Raw genomic sequence first — 19,162 nt, 5'->3', positions numbered from 1 at the left:
GTATTGCGTACCGATATATTTTTTTTTTAGTACTCGCCGATACCGAATACAGATACCCAAAGTCCCATAAAAGGAAGCTGGGTGGCATGTAATGACTCGCTGCCCGGCTTCCCGATACTCCTGATACTGGAACTTCCAGGTATTTGGGTGAGTACGAGTACTCTCCCAAACACTCGGTATCGGTGCATCCCTACTATATATCAAAAGCCAGAACTTGTTTTTTCGGTTTTGAATTAAGTGGGTAGAAGTTCAACCAATGTTAGCTCTTTTTTTTTTTATAATTGGTGTTCCACTGGGGAGATGTCCCTTTACTTCCTATTTTATATGCACAAGAAGCAAGAGCAAATCTGGAAAATTATTTCAAGCAGTTGTCACTCCAGTATCCCTATTGAAAGACTTCTACTCTTTTTCACTTCAGTGACTTCTCAAAAGATGGGATTTTCCCCATACTTTAAGTCCCAGTGACAATAGTTACTAAAACAAACAAGAGGGTTACAACAATATAACAACAAAAAAAGCTTAAGATACTCTTTATGCCTCCAAGGTGTACAAAGTTCATCCAGAAACAGTGAAGACATTTTGTATTAAACTTACCACATTGAATTCTAGGTTTTTATCAACCCATTCCTTAGCCTCCTTGAATTCCTCTTTCATGCCCATGATGAACAGTGTGTCCAGAGAATCTACAATTGTTGCTCCTTGGATGTTGCCTAAAACCAAGCAAAATTGCCACGTTAGGGACTCAGAACACCTACACTATAACTGCTACAAAAAAAATTAAATATATATATATATCCACTGTACATATATATATATATATTTATTACACACACACACACACACACACACACACATTTTCCCCCCAAATACAAACATTTGAGAGATCAATGAATGATGCCAAAATTCTATTACAAAGTATTTATAGTCTTTGTAATTTGAAACTTAACATAAAACCATGTAAGGAAGCATACATTCAATTCATCACGTATTATAGAATATCAAAGATTAGAAGCAAACCTATAATTTCCATAAAAGCTGTCAATTTACAGCATCACTGCAAAAGAAAAACTCAGGCGCCAGCACATACATCTAGATAGCATATTCAATAGCTTGGTACCTCTAAAGCCAGATGTTCTCCGATATACAAATCTCTACTTTCCTGGTAAAAAGAAGAGGGGCATTATCCACAATCCACCCACCTTCGTCACATTGCAGAGGTGTGAATGGAGGCTAAAGCCTAAGCAAAAATGTATAGGTAGGTAAAATTGCTCACATGCATTTCAATTGTGTATTTGACTGCTTTGCCCAATACTGTTAGACAGACCCAATTATTACTGTCTGTCCCCATAGGCGAGATATCCATGTTTAGGTATGGTGCATAATTTGGATAACGTCAGTCAATTGATTTGTAAGCAGAAGTAGCCCTTGGCTGTACTCTAAAGGGATAAAGCAGTGAGCACATTTATATGACTTCCAATATTAATCAATTACATTAACAAGTGTCTGGATGTACTGATTAACATTACCCTTCGTTCTCTTTCACAGTTAAATGTTCGCTTAACCTTGGTCGCAGAGAAGATCCCAATGTGTAGGTTCTGTTAAAGCTCTACCCAGGAGATATGTACAGTAAAAGCCTTGAATATGAACTGTATGAAATTAATCATTCTTATGGATTATTCTTACAATGCACCAAGGAAACAAAGTCATGATATTCAGTATGGAAAAGGATTATGTAATAAACCAAAAAGCCTCGTACGTTTCTAGCCTGGGCTTTATCTGCATAGCTAGTTCCTAAAAAACAAATATTTCAGTTAGATATGTGCACTGCAGTTGTATTTTGGTCTTGCTTTACTTTCTAGGTGTAAATGGATGCATGTATACGTGGATATAGATAGATAGATAGATAGATAGATAGATAGAGATATATATATACATACATACACACACACACACACACACACACACACACATAACATATATATAAATAAATGTTCAGTACACATATTTTTATGAGTATATTTGAATATCATTTGACATGCTGTTTTATGGGAATATATTTTAAACTTTAATAATGACTACCATATAGGTTATATTTTAACCTTAAGGTAACAAAGGTAACACAGATCACCAAAATGCGTAGGCTCTCCCAGAACCTTCAATAAAACACAGGACACACAAAAAGCATGTGGATGGATGGGCCAACCAATAGACAGGACTGTCCAACAGACAGACAGTGCTAAACAGGAGCAGTGAGACATTTACTAAAAGGTTACAGCTTAATTTATAAATTCCCACCGAAGCTGCTGAAAAGGAGCACTGTGATAGAAACATTTGACCCTGAACACTTAAAGTATATGTAACTGTTACAATTGACATGTAATGGATTATTTTATTTTAAAAAGGAGCTTGTAGTTGTTCCTTCTTGTGTCACTACCCTGTTTTTACTTGCATACACCTGGTGATCCTGCCAAGTCTCCTCCCTACTGTTGCGGTCCAGCCACGCTAGGAACGGAAGGCCACCTGGTGTGGTCAATTTGTGTGCATTCTTCTCACTAGGGAGCTTCAGGTGCTGATGCAAGGCGTACCTGTAAGTCCCATAGTCAGATGCTACTTGGCCCTAGTGTTTGTATGTGCACACACATAAGATAAGGAGCTTACAATCTAAGGTCCCTGAGGGCAGGGACTGATGTGAATTTACAGTATGTGAAGTGCTGCGTAAACTGTCAGAGCTATATAAATACTTGGTTATTAATAAAGGAAAACCTGGAGAGTTGAGGGCATAGTTGTTCCTTTGAAAATCCAGTGATCATGCCTGTACACAGTACACATCAAGCTTCTTGTGACTGGTACTTGCACAGAGATAAGCCAACACGACTTCCCACATACCGTTCTCTTCCAGTACGAGTCCCATTGTCAGTCCAGATATTGCTGAAATTCAAACAGCAGTGGTATTTTTGAGGGATAATTTGGGATGTCATCGGGAAAGAGGGACTCGAGAATTTTTATTAAGATGGTGACTATCCCGTGTGGTCTGGGAGAACAAGGGGACATATTAGTTTTCACTGAAGCCAACCATTAACTCTACATCTTACTGCCAGAGGAAGCTATTGTATTAAACCTTTTAAAAAATAGCACTCATATGCTAGTTCTTCCCACATGCATAAACTTTAAAGAATTGCTAAGTTGTTAAGTTCCTGGTTTAATGTACATATAATGGTATTTCCAGAAAAAAAGTGAGTCAACAGACGTGAAAGCACACACCGGGGAAACAGCATCTGTAGGAAAATACATGAAAATGTATCAGGCTCTAGTATTTTCTCCATTGCAAAAGCCTTAAAAACGGTGATCTCCTCAGAGGGCCATTTTAATTGTGCCTATGCCGAAAGCACCTTAGTTTTATTCACTGCTGTAATTTGTTGTGTTAGTTGTAGCTGTGCACTAACATTTTGAAACACTATTAAAGCACAATGGGGGGAATTTATCAAAACTGGAGCAGACAAAATCTGGAGCACATTTGCACTGCAACCAATCAGCTTCTCTGTCTCATTTTCAAATCTTACCGTAGCAAACTGAAAAGAGATGCTGATTGGTTGCCATGGGCAACTACTCCAGATTCTGTCTGCTCTAGTTTTGATAAATTCCCCTCAATGTTTTATTAATAGAAGAGACATAATTGTGTTTCATAAGGTCTAATCTCGCATCTCCCCGATCATCTTTTTAGCCCCTAGAATAGTCAAGGGGCAGTGGGCTAAATAGGCAAAAACATTATAAGTCCCAAAGCCTGCCCGCTAACATTTAATTCCTTGTCAAATTTGAATGGTTTCACAAAAGATTCATACAATGTTAGCCCATCACACATTTTTCTAATTGGATTCAACTATAAAATGTGTGAAGACTAACAAAGTTTTGTAAAAATATTTGTAAATAGACCTCTTAGGCTCCATTCACACAGGAGCGGTTGACCGTGCACATTCGCCTATACGAATACACTCAGAACTGCTCTAAACATAAACAATGCACTTTATAGTGCAATGTTCAAATTCTCGTGGCAGCTGCACGGTATGAAACTGTGCGTCCCGCAAAATAGTACAAGAGCAATTTTATGGCGTATTCCGCACGTTCTGTGAATGGAGCCCAAGTGTTCTTCAGGCCTTTGATTTATGGATATCAACTTTTAAGGACGTGTCTTATCACATGTAACAGCTAAAAGTGTAGCTATACAGTGCCGGAAGTGACGTACGCGGCCACCCGGCCTGGCCGTGGAACACGTCCCGAGGCCCTGAGAACCGGACAGACCCCTCTGAACGGCGGTCCACCGTTTCCCCTGACCAGCCAAGGGGGTTTCGTCCTCCCGGTACCGGCCCGCACTGGGCACTGAAGGGGGAAAGGAAGCCAGCCTCATCTCCTGCAGCGCTAGGAGAATCCCTGGGGCTCCACAAGGTAGGCAAACCTACCCCTCTGCCTTACACAGGCAGGCCATACAAGGAAGACTTCCCGGGCAGCATCACCACATGGAAGCCCTCTCTCAGCGTTCTGTGACGCGCTCCCCAGCTTGACTGAGGAAACACAAAAGACTGAGGGAGTGGAGGGTCTTTTAAACAGATTAAGTGACGTGTTTCCTGTGTGTGGGGGAGGAGATTCCATCTCGTGATGCTGTCCTGGAAGACGTTATGGGAAAATGACATTCACTACAGTGTGTTTCTAAAATGAACAGGGCAGTTTGTTTTATTGAATCCTCCCATAACACAACATTTTATTACCTGTTAATTCAGCCTGCATATAATAGGATTTTTCTCTCACTTGTAAAAAAAAATTTGAGAACATTGCAGGGTTATACTGCCACCTTCAGGAGATTGAACACTAGCAAGCAAAGATGTAAAGACAACCCAGTATAACCCCTCACACTCCCAGCAAGCCTCGGTTTTGCAGCAATCAATAGCAGTGAATCGTAAAAACAGAAAAGGAATTTAGAGACAAGCCAAAAATCCTATTCTCTTATTCATACATTTCAAGATACAGGCTTAAGTATTCTGGAACGTTGGGACGTCCAAAAACATCCCAGCTGCCTGAAGCACCTTACCACCAAAATTGGTATGCGCCAAGGCCTGAAGGTTCTTTACAAGACAAGGTCACTAACTTAGAAACTTGCCTAGCTGAGGTGATGGCGATGAGAGAGGCAAACGTGTGAGTAAGAGCAACCAGAAAAGGTTTAAAGGGCAGTCAGTGATGGACAGACAAGAGTAGGTTGAGATCCAATGACGTTTCTGGGGAATGTACAAGAGGAACATTCTGTATGAAAGTGTCTGAAGGTTCTCATTCATCCAGGTCAGGGTTTATCCGTAAAAAATAAGTCAAGGCAACTGGACTTGCTGTATTTTTCTTGATGACGTTTCACTGGTCATCCAACCAGCTTCAGAATTGAGAAAGCTGGTTGGATGACCAGTGAAACGTCAAGAAAAATATAGCAAGTCCAGCTGCCTTGACATTTTTTTTTTTTACAGACATTCTGTATGAAAGCCTTTATTACTAGCTGCCCTTAGCCAAGTGCAATATGTGTGGCACTTGGCTAAGGCTACATGAAGCACCATGCTACAGGTAGCACCCAAACCTAGATTTTAACCTCTTTTTTCTATTTTAAACCATTCATCAAAATGCATTCTAACACAAATGTGCCATTCTTCTAATTACAACCACTTCATTTCTTTTGGGGTGTCTGCTGCTTTTGTCTTTTCATGCTGCATGCTTTATAAAAGCAGCAGATGATTCTGGGAATAAATTTAATAAGGAAATCGGATAGGTCAGAGAAAAGTTACATGCACAAATGATACTTGCGTTGCTCAAGGCATGCCCTATGCAGTGACGGGCTGAAAGCCACTGTTTCCGATAGGCCCAGTTCACACCAATGTGCTGTATCTGTTTGCACTGGGTGAAAATACAAGAGGAGCAAAGAAGCTTTTTCCCTAGGAGGAATACATGCAAATGTTGCAGAGTGGACACATAACCTAAAGCTCTTCTGTTGCTTTCCAATTATACAGAGGTGTGTAAAATGCATGCTACAATGACTGTAAAATGTACAGTTTGTAACAATTAAATACATTTAGTTGTAAAACATGACCACATTGCAACAAAATAAAGGAAAACTGCAGCTGAATCATACCATATAACAGAACCAACTGTGGAAAGAAAACACAGCGGCAAACCTCAATGTGTTATAGTGGGGAGAATATTTATAGTTTTCTTTTACTTGAGGTTTTTGTCCTATATCAGAGCTGCTGACTTGTAACGCACCCCAGACACTAACTTGTAATTATCCTGCTTTCAGGTGGGTTTGTTGAGATTGTATGTATTACAGAAGTGTACCAGCAATGGCTGTGGGGCATAGGAGCTAGAATTACAATTAGCTGGAATGTTTTGGCTAGAAGTATGTAGTAAATGGGCTCTTATAACCTAGGCTTCCTCCCTAGAAAGAGCAGAAACTTTTCTTGTTTTGTTAGTTGTTCACGTTTCTCAATACACTCCATCACATTTCTGACAGTGTGCTTGAAGCATTTGTTCCACATTATTACTCCGCTCTGATTTTCTTGACACCAGTAATAACATTAGTTTATTGGTAGGCATCCATTGCAGGCAGCATTACTACAGCTACAGGATACAAGTTAAAGCTCTTTTTAAATCACTGTTGCATGAGCAAATATGGCTGTACACACAATTAAAAATTAGGGATGACTGGCAAATAATAATAAAACTACTAGCTATCGACTAACAGCAGAAGGAACAAGGGATCACAGATGCTGTCACTTATAGATCACAATAGATTCCTTTAACTACCATTCAAATGGACACTTCATAAATAAATAGGGCAAGGTAAATCCTAGAGGCACAAAATAGAATATAGATTAGTCAACCAGTACATTTATTAACATGTCTCCTAGTAGCTTAAACAGACAAACATACATCTAAACAAAACAGCCAAGACTTTCATGGCACATTCGAACACAAAGTCTTTATGTAAAAAAGACATTTAAAAAAAAAGGACCGGTACTAAAAGGAGTTTTTCAACAATCAATCTGATTTAAGCCTGCTTTAGGCTATGTTCACACCATGTCCAGACCAGATATGCAGGTGCAGTGCATTTTTTACGCTTTTTTTCTTTTTAGATTAAAAGGGGATTTCAGGTGCATCCAGTGCATTTGCATACGGTTTTGATGTGTTTCTATGCATTCCAGACCAGAGAAAATGAGACTAACAGTATTTTTTTTGTCTGGTCCGGGACTGCGCTGGTGTGACCCCAGAAATACCATAGGGATACATTGGGATGCTTTTTTGGTCCGGGAACAAATGGTTTCGGTCTGGAAATGATCCGGACATGGTGTGAACAAGTCTTCAAAAGGATTGAGAGACTGTTCTATCAAAGAGTTCTGGATATTGTGTGCCTAACATTTAAGTCAAAAGATTTTTTTGTTCCTCTCCCGAATGTTAATGTCAGCACTTACCTGGTGTCTCTTAATCCGATCTTCTTTCTGGTAGTTTTCATCTGTGCCTCCAGCACTGTGGCGAGTCTCCGATCCAGCGCTGACTCCTCTGGCCTTGCTGGCTCTTCCTGCCCCACGGTGTCTGCATGCGGGTGCACGCATTCATATACTTAACTTGTGTCTCTCCTCGTCTCCCGGCCGAAAATGCCGAACTGCGCATGATGCTTTGCGGCCGCCCGATAATTTTTACATTTTCGAACGTGAGAGCAAGGGGAATACACAAGTATTAACCGCCTTTAAAGCGTTTTTTGTTTTTGTTTTTTACACTTTGCATATATTTACTGCTTGCTAGCAATAGATATATGCAAAAACACCGGAGGGTTTAATAACCCTTTAATGCGGTATATTAACGTCTCATGATTCAGCCAGAATTTGCTTACTGCAACCATTTGTAACTTCTTTTGGTACTGTGTTCTGTCCGCTATAATGAATCACATTAACTAGATGCTTTCATGAAATTTAACTGATCAAGAACATTACAAACTGCAACTTGTTAAAGATGTCCCCAGCACACCATATTGAAGTGAAGAACACGTGTTTGACGCTTCGTGCCAAAACAAATAGCAACGTTTTGGGGCCACACAGTGTCCCCTTTATCAGGCTTGAAATGATGCGTTTCAAGCCTGATGAAGAGGACCCTGTGTGGACCCTGAAACATTGTGATTTGTTTTGACATGAAGCATCAATAAACAGACATGTTCTTCACTTCAATATGGTGTGCTGGGGACATCTTTAACAAGTTGCAGTATTGGCGGCGCCATCCGCGGTCACTTCGAGCACCCACACTGACAGGGATACCCGGTAAGGAGTGCAGCAGGATTCTGGAATACATACTTTACAAACTGCAGACGCATCTGAAAATGATGAATGGGTTAAGTTTAAGCAGTGGCATATTTATTTATTTTAATAATATGCTTGTTATGCAGAAGAACTCTTTCAGTGTTTAACAGGCAACAATAGTATCAAAATTGTAGCAGAAATCATCATCTGCTGTAAAATAACATATTTGCTATTGAATGTTCTCCATTGTGTCATCGCTGTGGTAAACAAGACTCTTCAAGCAGAACAAGTAGTCCTAAAACCACAGGGGTTTTGGTTCATTCAAAAAAACACCATTCTATAATCCTCTATGTAGTGTATATTACAACCCACAGGCTGTACAGGTGTCATTTGGATTCATAATCCCTAGGCCCATTGTTGTCTAATTATTGAATACAGTCATAATATTTAGTGTGAATACTGTCAAATACGGAGGTTGAGATGTAAAGGTAAACTCCAGGCAAATTGCTAAATACACAGAACACAAACATCTAAAAAAGGTAGAGGTTCTACCTACTAAATAATTTGTACCTGTCCAACCAGTTTTGAGTTCTACACAGCCTTGCCTTTGCTGCTGAGCTGTGTTTGAATGCACCTAGACTCATGTAATGCTTTTCCTATGGCTGAATGTACACCTACACATTTAGCAGCGTCTGAGTGCATTCAAACAAACATTTGTGTCACGGGTGTTTAGCAAGATTTTACGCAGCTAAAACGTGCCTCAACAAGCATAAAACGAGTTTAAACACAGAGAAAAGTGATCTGGGAAGAATACATTTATATTGGTCAGAAGTTTTTGTGTTTATATGCAGCCCGCTAGTGTGCGTGAGGCCTTACAGGTCCTCTTCCCCCAACCTGTGACTGTACAATGAAAAGAGAAACAGCATTCAGCAGCACCCTCGATGAGCTCATCTCTATCACTGATCTCGATCAGCATGTTCTTTGTTGGCACATAGCCACTGCAGCATGGATGAATGCCTCCTTGTGCTGCTACTCCCTCCCTCAATATGAGCTCTGCTGTGCAGGGACTACAAGAGGCTGATACCAGGTAAAACTCAGATTGTTACCATGCTGGTATTCAACAGGACATTTAATCATTACAAAGCTGCGCGTGTTGGAAACCCTCTCCCGATTTCTTGGAGTCCCTAGGATTCAAATTAAAGTATGTAAACCCTCCATGTAATTTTCAGTATGTTTGACATGTCTTACTGTTTAGTGTTCTGGAAGAAGAGCTCTAGGCAAATTACAAAATGAATCCTTTGCAGTGGGGCTACCCCCACACTGCAAGGGTTTAGTGTTTGTTTTGGTCTAGGGCCTAAAAAAAAAAAAAGGAGAAATGCTCACCGGATCCTTTGTCCTGGAGCAGTGACAATGCCTCTCTCCACCTCTGCTCCAGCTAAGGTATGTCCCTCGGCATCCTCACATACAGTGCAAGTCAATGGATTTGTATTAGACGCAAGGACGTCTGCGGGGCTCAGACTGCTGGAGCATGGGGGAGAAAAAGGCTGTGGGGATCGGTCCAACGGCCAGGCGGGATCAAGGATCAGGAGAAAATATCTTCTTAATTTACCCTAGAAAAAAACAAAAAACACTTAACCCTTGCAGTGTGGGGGTAGCCCGACTGCAAGGGTTAATTTGCCCAGAGTTTTTCTTTAAGCAAGTTGTTTGGGAATCTGATGCAAAGTTTCTAACCTGGACATCCTGCCATGAGAGCTCCTTGGTTGTCCGTTGAGCAGCTCATCTAATAACCCAGCAGCCAACTGGGGACCCTCACATTGCATGCTGACAACCCCGCTTCTAATTCTGAGGTGGTGGCATAACACTGTACGTCAGTTAGGATGTGCTGTTACTAGCAGGGGAAAACAAAGTATGAAAACCATATATAGTAAACCAAACAACCACCCCAAAATATAGATTTCCAAGTACATCAAAACTTAGCTTAGCGTTCCACAATGAATGCTCAGCTCATGTATATAGGCATGTATATTGCTTTGTTGGATGCCACAGGCTTTGCCAGAGCTTTGTCTTTGAACTTGAAGTAAACCTGTAATCAGTGACTTTATCCAAGTGATGGATGTACTTAAAATAAACCAAGTGAGCAATACTGGCCAGCTGTCAGTGTGAGTAAGAAAAAAGGACTAGTTTTAGATCTCCTGATTGTTTGTTAAGCGCTCTGAGAGTCACCATGAGAAAAATGCATTACAGTACTGATTGGGGAGTACTGTAGATGCTCGTGTGATATTTATCCACACTGATATTTTTCTGTGATTAAGAAAGCAGCATGTGTGCTGTGCATGTTTAAGTAATTGTGTGCTGTGTGTTTGTGTAAGTGTGTTTGACATGCAAGCTGATAATAGGGGGAAAATGGCATTGTATTAATTTATGAAACTGATGTGTACACAATGCACAGTATTATACACACACACTATACATTGTGGTACAAACAAGCAATATTTCACAGTTTAAATTTACTATTTAAAGTGTATGTAAAGGCAAAACTTTGGATAGTTTGGAAGGGTTAGACCCTCTCATCAAGATGATGTTGCTGTCTGAGACCCCATAGGGCGATTCACCCTTGTACCTGTATAGGTGATAAATGTCACTGAAATACAAATTGATGGCAAATCCCAAAATGTAAGAATATTTCTGAACAAGTGATGTCTTCCAATGAGGGCACCTGTAAAAGAGGTGGAACTTCCCCTTAGTTGGGGAGATTTCCTCTGACCTAATGTCGGGTCTCTGGGACAGGCAGGACAGGGCTTTGGCTTTTAAACCTCTGTTTTCGATCCAAAACAAAGTTTTGGCTATACATACATTTTGAATAAAAAAATGTGATTTATTGGAAAACTTCAGTCATAGTTCGGGTTAATTCATTCAAAAACCCTTGCCCAAAGATTAGTCAGACATTATTAACATATGTGACTTGTACCTTTGGAATACAAAGATGTACAAGAGTGAACAGCACTGACACCAGGTGTTCAGCAAGCATCCCTAATTTGTTAGCTAGAACATACTAATTAACCAGTTGACATCCGCGGTGTTAAACCCCCTTCCCATCCAGGCCATTTTTCAGTATTCAGCGCTGCGGTACTTTGACTGACATTTATTCCGTCATGCAGCGCTGTACTGAAATGAATTTTATACCCTTTTTTGGGGACAGATAGAGCTTTCTTTTGGTGGTATTTATTCACCACTGGGGGTTTTATTTTTTTACTATATTAAGGAAAAATTACCGAAATTTAAAAAAAAACCAGTTTCCCCTATATTAAATGATAAAACATTTATTATTACCCAATTTTTTGGTAAAATATAAAAGATGGGGTCACGTCGGGTAAAAAGACACTAAACATGTCAAGCCTTAAAATTGCGTGCGCGCGCGAAACCTCAAAAAACGATAATACCCAAAATTGGCCCTAGGCGACGCTTTAAAAGCTGTTACCGCTCATCAGTTTAGTGTTATCAGTGATTGATGGCCCTAAAATGATTGCTCTCACTGCGACGTTCGCGGCGATATGTAACATGTGTAGCGCAATTGTAATTTTTGCGCGCTGGGGCACCGGACGCGTATTTACGTTTATAGGCGCGTAAACGTGGGGGTGGGGGAGTTAAACATTTTGGGGGGGGTTTTTCCCCTTTTTTTATATGTGGCTTTTATTTTATTTTATTTTTTTATGTGTTACTTTTCTTTTTTTTTATTTATATATTTTTTTTTTGCACTTATTGTTATTGCTATTATATAGGGGGATAACAACCCCCTATATAATAGCAAAGGCACACTGACAGGTCCTCTTTGCACACACCCGGTAACGGGTGTGTGCATTTAGCGGGTCTTTTCTGCCCGTGCGTGCCCGCTAGGGGGCGCGCGCGAGCAGAAAAAAATTGCCGTCTGGAGACGGCAACCCGCAGATGCTGCAGTGCCGTCCGTCCGTTTTTTTACTACGGGCGGACGGCAAGAGGTTAATATACGTATAATAAAAAGGAGGATACCTTTAGTGTTAAATAGTTTAGGCAAATACACACCTTACATTTCTAGACCTCCTATATTGGTAAAAAAAAGAAAATGTATCCAAACGTTTACTGCAAAAACACAATTTTATTCACTTGTTGCGTTTAGCTGTATTGATAAACGCTGATCAATGGCATCAATACAGGTTTAGTGCAAGGACACAACGTACGTGGGTGTGATGTCCGTAAAAATGTAGAGTGTCTGCATTTTTCCACAATGAAGCCCACAAAAATGAGTGTCAACACACCACAGTGTTGTGTATACACTTGAATTGAAGTGTAATTTTCTGACAATTCATATGGATGCCGTCAAAAGGAAATATATATTGTTGAGTGGCTAACTGAATGTCAGCCCCCCAAGTTCTACTTTTACCTTTGACATTTTTTTTAATCGAGCTCTTTTGCTACAATAACCTAGTTTTTTGATCCAACGTATAGGACTGCCTTATAAGCTACAAACATTTATGCATAGGATGCCAATTGATTCAAATTCCCTGCTTGCATGATTGTATCTCTGCTTTTCCTAAACTTTTGCAGGGAGTTTAACCACTTGAAGGGGAAAACCCCCATCCTGTCCAGGGAAGGACTTTGGACTGACATTTATTCAGTCGTGCAACGATGTACCAAAATGAATTTTAAATCTTTTTTTAGGGACAAATAGAGCTTTATTTTTGAGGTATTTCACCACTAAGGTATACATTTTCTTTACTATATAAAAAGAAAAAAGTACTGAAAATGTTAAAATAAATAAAAGGGTTTTGCTAGGTTATGAAACGTTACCCAATTTTTGGGTAAAATATAAAAGACGGGGTCATGTTGGGTAAATAGACACCAAACCGGTCAAGCCTTAAAATTGTGTGCCAGCGAAAATAGCTGCCCCAAAAAAATACCATGCCCCAAATTGGCCCTGGGCAACGCTTGAAAAGGTTTTACCGCTCATCAATTTAGTGTTAGCAGTGATTGATGGCCCTAGAATTATTGGTCATGTTCCAACATTCGCTGTGCTATGCAACATGTGCGGTGCAATGGGTCCAATAGTCTTTGCATGCAGGCGCACCTGATGCATGTTTGTGTGTGTGGACTTTAAACTTGTGTTTTTTTTAATAGTTTTTATATGCAACATAAACAAAAAATTAAAGTCACATAAAAAAGAAGATTCAACTGGTTTTTTTTTTTTTACACTTAACTTTCATAGGAGGCCCAAAAAGCCACACAGACGATATGTTGATCCCGGGCCCGCACAAGGCACAGCGGAGACCGGGATTCACACACATGCAGACAGCATAGAAGTGAGAGCCGCTGAACGCTTGTATGTAAAGGAGTACGTTTAAATTATAGTTGGTTTCCCGCTTGTGCATGAGCTGAGCTATGCGCACGAGCAGAAGTAGGGAAAGGATTAAAAACACCCTTCCACATTCAGAAAGCCATGTCCAGTCGTTTAGTTACAACGGCCAGGCAGAAAGTTGTTAAGGGAACATCTAAAGCAGAACGAAATTTAGAAAAATAAAACATTGCTGAGCCATAGGGATTTTTGGCAGATGTGCAAAGTCTCTTCTGCCAAAAAATTCTTCCTCCGGGGATTTTTTTTATTCTCTGTGTACACTGTAGCATGCAGTGTACACAAGCAGTTCATTCACAGCATCTCTAAGTGTGAATAGTTCTGATGCCTGGAAGGATGCATTTCCTGTGCGCATGCGCGGAAGATACATAAGATCAGTGGCCACGCAATTGCTGAAAAGGAAGCCTGGGAACCTATGCCAGTGGTGGAAATGGTGGTGGAGGGACCAAAGTTTGAACCAACAGAGCTGGAGAAGGGCTTCACGTTTATTCATAACAGCAGCTGAAGAAAAATACTTAGAAGAGATTGAGAGAGTGCTATTTTAAAAAGGAGATATCAGGGGTCTGTTTAGTCCCCTGATATTTCCCCAAAGCCCCTAACAGTAAAGAAAAAAATTAAACAAAATATTTTTTTTTAAAAAAGGGAACTTCGATTTCGGCCTGCCAAAAACTTTTCGGTCTAAAAATTTCATTTCGGTGCATCCCTAATTATCCATCATTCCAAAACAGACAGTTGTAAACTATGCAGATTACAAAGCAGGAACAAATTCTCATAAAAAGGTTATACATTTTCTATTTATAAACACACTAAATAGACAGCAGTTCTGCTTATGAGATAACTCAATGTTCATCTGCCAGTACAAAATGTAAAGAGGACATTCGTGCAGATTGCAATGATCCTCAGAAATCTGTCACACTGTTCAAGCTAAAGTGTGCTCCTTCTTTAAAAGATCCAAGAAGCTGTGTTTCTAGTAGAAATCCTAAGGGCAGAGGGACAGTAAACATGAAGAGACATCTGCAAACAGCAATCACTTCCTGTTATGTCAATGAAATGTGCTATTCACCAAGTAATGTAGCATTCCAGAAATTTGACTGACGAATGTACCATACTATGCTAACTTAGAAAGAGAAAGGGGGATTTTGGAGCTTTTGCAACTTACTAGTAAATAATCCTACCAAAATGTAACCTCTCAAAAAATGAGGCTGCTAAATTCTTTCAGGAGTCAAGTCCATTTCATCACTTATCTTATACAAGTACCCTATAAAGCACAGAATGTCATCGGGTGGTTAAAGTGGGCCTAGTATCAGATACATTTCCTTATCTTTACTGCAAGCATGACATTTAGGTGCATGGCACTTGCAAGCATGTTTTATCTTTCGGCAATCACAGTTCTCACCTCTTTCAATGCCCTCATCTTCGCACCCCCATTTCTGTACATCATTTGGGGTCAGCACCTCTGTCTTGAACCAAGATGCTGGCACCATACTGTAAATCACAGTGTCTGCGCAGTCTATGCACACTTACTGGCCACTTTATTAGGTACATCTTGCTAGTACCAGGAAAGACCCCCCTTTTCTCTTAAAAACGGTCTTAATTCCTCATGGCATAGATTCAACAAGATGCTAGAAACATTCCTTAGAGAGTCTGGTCCATATTGACATGATATCATCAAGCAGTTGTTGCAGATTTGTCAGTTACACATCCACGATGTTATCTCCCATTCCACCACATTCCAAAAGGTGTTCTATTGTATTGAGATCTGCTGACTGTGGAGGCCATTTGAGGACTGTTAAGTCATTATGTTCAAGAAACCAGTTTGAGAGGATTTTAGCTTTATGACATGTGTTATCCTGCTGGAAGTAGCCATCAGAAGGTATACACTGGTCAAAAGCGATAAACACTGTCAACAACAATACTCAGGTAGGCTGTGGCATTTAAACAATGCTCAACTGGTACTAATGGGTCCAAAGTGTGTCAAGGAAGTATCCCTCACATCACCAGCCTAAAAATCGAGACTCTTCAGACCAGGCAGGGTTTTTCAAATCTTCTATTGTTCAATTTTGGTCAGCCCTTGAGAATTGCAGCCTCAGTTACCTGTTCTTAGACAGGAGTAGCACCCGGTGTGGTCTACTGCTGCTGTAGCCCATCTTCTTCAAGGTGTTGTGCATTCTGAAATGCTTTTCTGCATACTTCGGTTGTAACAAGTTGTTATTGAGTTACTGTTGCCTTCCTTTCAGTTTGAACTAGTCTGGATGAAAATGCCTTGTTGATGTCAGAGGAGAATGGCCACACACCTGCAGCTCACTGGATATTTTTTGGACCACTCTCTGTAAATCCTAGAGATGGTTGTGTGTGAAAATCCCAGTAGATCAACAGTTTTTGAAATACTTAGAGCAGCCCGTCTGGCACCAACAACCATTGCACGTTCAAAGCCACTTAAATTCACCTTCCTTCTCCATTCTGATGCTCGGTTTGAATTTCAGGAGATCTTGACCATGTCTACATGCATTGAATTGCTGCCATTTGATTGATATTTGCGTTAATGAGCAGATGCATATGTGCACCCAATAAAGTGGCCAGTGGATGTATATAGATATTACAGTGACAGGCCAGTGTAAAATACAGTTGTGCTCACACAGCTCAGTCCCTCCGTAGATTCACCAATGTGAAAATCCCAACACATTCACGCACATGCTAGCCCCTTACTGCCTCAAATCCAGTGATTTTTCAGGGTACTAGACAGGACAAAGTAAAACACCGGGGGAGAAAACACAGAGGAAATGCTTCCTCCCCTACCTGTTGCACAATACATTGGGGGGAATTTATCAAAAGTGGAGCAAACAGAATCTGGAGCAGCACCAATCAGCACCTCTCTTCAGTTTGCCAAGGTAAGATTTAAAAAAAAAGAAAAAAAAAAAAGAGAGAAGCTGATTGGCTGCAGTGCAAATGTGCTCCAGATTTTGTCTGCTCCAGTTTTGATAAATTCCCCCAATTATGTCACTATTTGCGACCTCCAAACCTGTGTTGGTAAAATAGCAAGAGATCAAAAGTTATTTCCATAGTATTTTCTGTGGAGGTGGGCAGGGCTGTCTGAGGGCTAGACCTATGTCTTGAATCTTACGGCATACTAATCAGTAGTTAGGTCATTTCTATATATTTAGAGTTAATCTTACCAGTATGTGTATACCATAACTTCAGATAAGTCATATACATTATGAATAGCAGGATTCTTTCCAAAATAAGGCATCTAGGTTTAATGTGAAGTTATTGTATATGGCACATGTAACAACGTATTTGTGATAAAAAATATAACACCTAGATGTTAAGAATGTAAAAAAAAAAAATAGCAGTAACATATTATTGTAATAGTGCTATACAGGTATTTATATACCGCCGACAATTTACGCCGTGATTTACATTCTAAGGTCCCTATCTCACATGCATACATACATACATACATATGAGGCCCAATTTAGACAGGAGCCAATTAACCTTCCAGAATGTCTTTGGAGTGTGGGAGAAAACCCGAGTACCCGGAGAAAACACACGCAAAGCAGAGAGAACTTGAGTGCTGCAAGGAAGAAGTGCTAACCACAACACCACTGAGCTGCCCACAAGGCACACATTAGGCAGAATAAAGTTACCATAACAAGAAAAAACATCAGTTCCCACTTTATTGTACATTTATTGAATAAAACAAGGTTTCATAATTCAGGGGTACAAAGCAGTAAATTGCACGTGGACACAATTATTCCATTGCAGGAGTTTACTGAAAAGTCCACTAATAGTGTCAACCATATAGAGCACTAAACCAATAAGCACATATAGATGACATTTGAATAGCTTCAATGAAAGGGCAATAGAAAAAAGGATGGACCGGGAAGGAGGTGATAGGTCCTTCCAATAAGTGGGGTTATTGTGTAGTGTGAGGTAGGGGTGGCAGTGATTAGGATCTGTTAACCACTTGCTGACGGGTGTTAAACCCCCTTCCTCTACAGGCCATTTTTCAGTATTCAGTGCTGTGGTACTTTGACATTTATTCAGTTATGCAACGCTGTACTGAAATTTTATACCATTTTTGTGGACAGATAAAGCTTTATTTTGGTGGTATTTAATCACCACTGGGGTTTTATTTTATTTTACTACATAATGAAAAAAGAACCAAAAATTAAAAAAAAGTTTTCCCCACATTATGTTATAAAACATTTATCAGCAGCCACATTTTTGGTACAATATAAAAAGTGGGGTTACGTCGGGTAAATAAACCCCAAACATGTCCAGCGCTGCCTGGAGGAGCGGACAGGGGAGGGGGCGGATATAGCTGGCTCTGCCTCTAGATAGGCAGAACCAGCTGTCACTCACAGAGCTGGGTGGATCCAGACAGCAATGTCAGAATCCGTCCCGGCTGCGGCATCTCAGTATACCACGAGCTGTGGCTCGCGGTATACTGAGCTTTGGGTGACGGGAGGACGCTAGTTTGTGTCCTCCAGTTACCCTTAGGAGAACTATGGGGAAAAGCCCAGACCCTATAGTTCTCCTTTAATGTATTTTTTTATTTTTAACTCCTGAGTTTAGTATCACTAACATTTACCACTACAAGGCCCACTTTGTCCTGAAAACAAGGGTGATTCACCTGGATACAGCAGTTATAGTTGCAAAAATATGTACAGTTTTACTAACACATTAAAGTTGCAAAACTTGGTTAGGGCATTAAGGTTTGTGTTGCCTTCATCATTAAGGGGCTTTTTTCTAATGGCCAATGACTCTGCACTTTTAAGCATCAGAAATAAAAAACTGTCCAGCTACACTCTTCAGGTGTTTTTTGCAAAATCTGCTATTTTTCAAACTATGCCATATGCAAGCATTCTACATCAGCTTGCTCTATTCCTTTAAACCTTCATTACGCAAAGATCATATTTATGACCAACTTCCTATAATCAAAGAAAGGAAAAATCAAGCTCCAATGATGCACGCTGCATGCTGTTACAGCATAACATGGTATTCCCGCTGAGCTACTCAGCAGCAGCCCCATTCATTACTGGATGCATAAAAAAAAAATGATACATTTAACCATTTCAAAGTCTACAAAAGAAAGCATATACATTTCCCACACAACTAGTATCACGATGCTTAAAAGCAGAATTTTATATATTTTTAATACAAACACTCAGAAATTACAAGTTACAAATCATGCAAATCTGTGTTACCCTTTGCCTTAGCCATACACCATCTTGCCTAGTATGTTCTTCAGGATTAGTGGGATGAAGTGGTGCTACCATCTGAGGGAAATGATGCAATTATTCCCTTATTGCCTGACAGGAAGTTCATTTTTTTTTTCTTTGTTGGAAACTGGGTTGTGTTTTCCTTTTGGGATTAAGGTTTTACATAAATGCATAAAAGCAGACAATTAAACACCTGTCAGTGTTAAATGGCGAAACCACCAGGTGAAAAAATCCAATCCAACACC

The 19,162-nt window shown here is 40.1% G+C and overlaps 1 protein-coding gene across 1 annotated transcript in view; it reads right to left on the bottom strand.

Moving 5' to 3' along the window:
- MAN1A1 (mannosidase alpha class 1A member 1) overlaps window positions 1-19,162 on the bottom strand; it is a 174,470-nt gene that overhangs the window by 106,117 nt on the left and 49,191 nt on the right. The window contains exon 3 of the mRNA XM_018563715.1: window positions 595-710. Within this exon, the coding sequence (XP_018419217.1) occupies window positions 595-710 (116 nt within the window). The remainder of the gene's footprint in view (window positions 1-594; window positions 711-19,162) is intronic.

This window comes from Nanorana parkeri, unplaced genomic scaffold (genome assembly GCF_000935625.1).
Source record: "Nanorana parkeri isolate BGI_ZX_2015 unplaced genomic scaffold, ASM93562v1 scaffold22, whole genome shotgun sequence".
NCBI lineage: Eukaryota > Metazoa > Chordata > Amphibia > Anura > Dicroglossidae > Nanorana > Nanorana parkeri.
The sequence above is the reverse complement of the archived record's forward strand: the minus strand, read 5'-3'. Positions and strand labels throughout refer to the sequence as shown.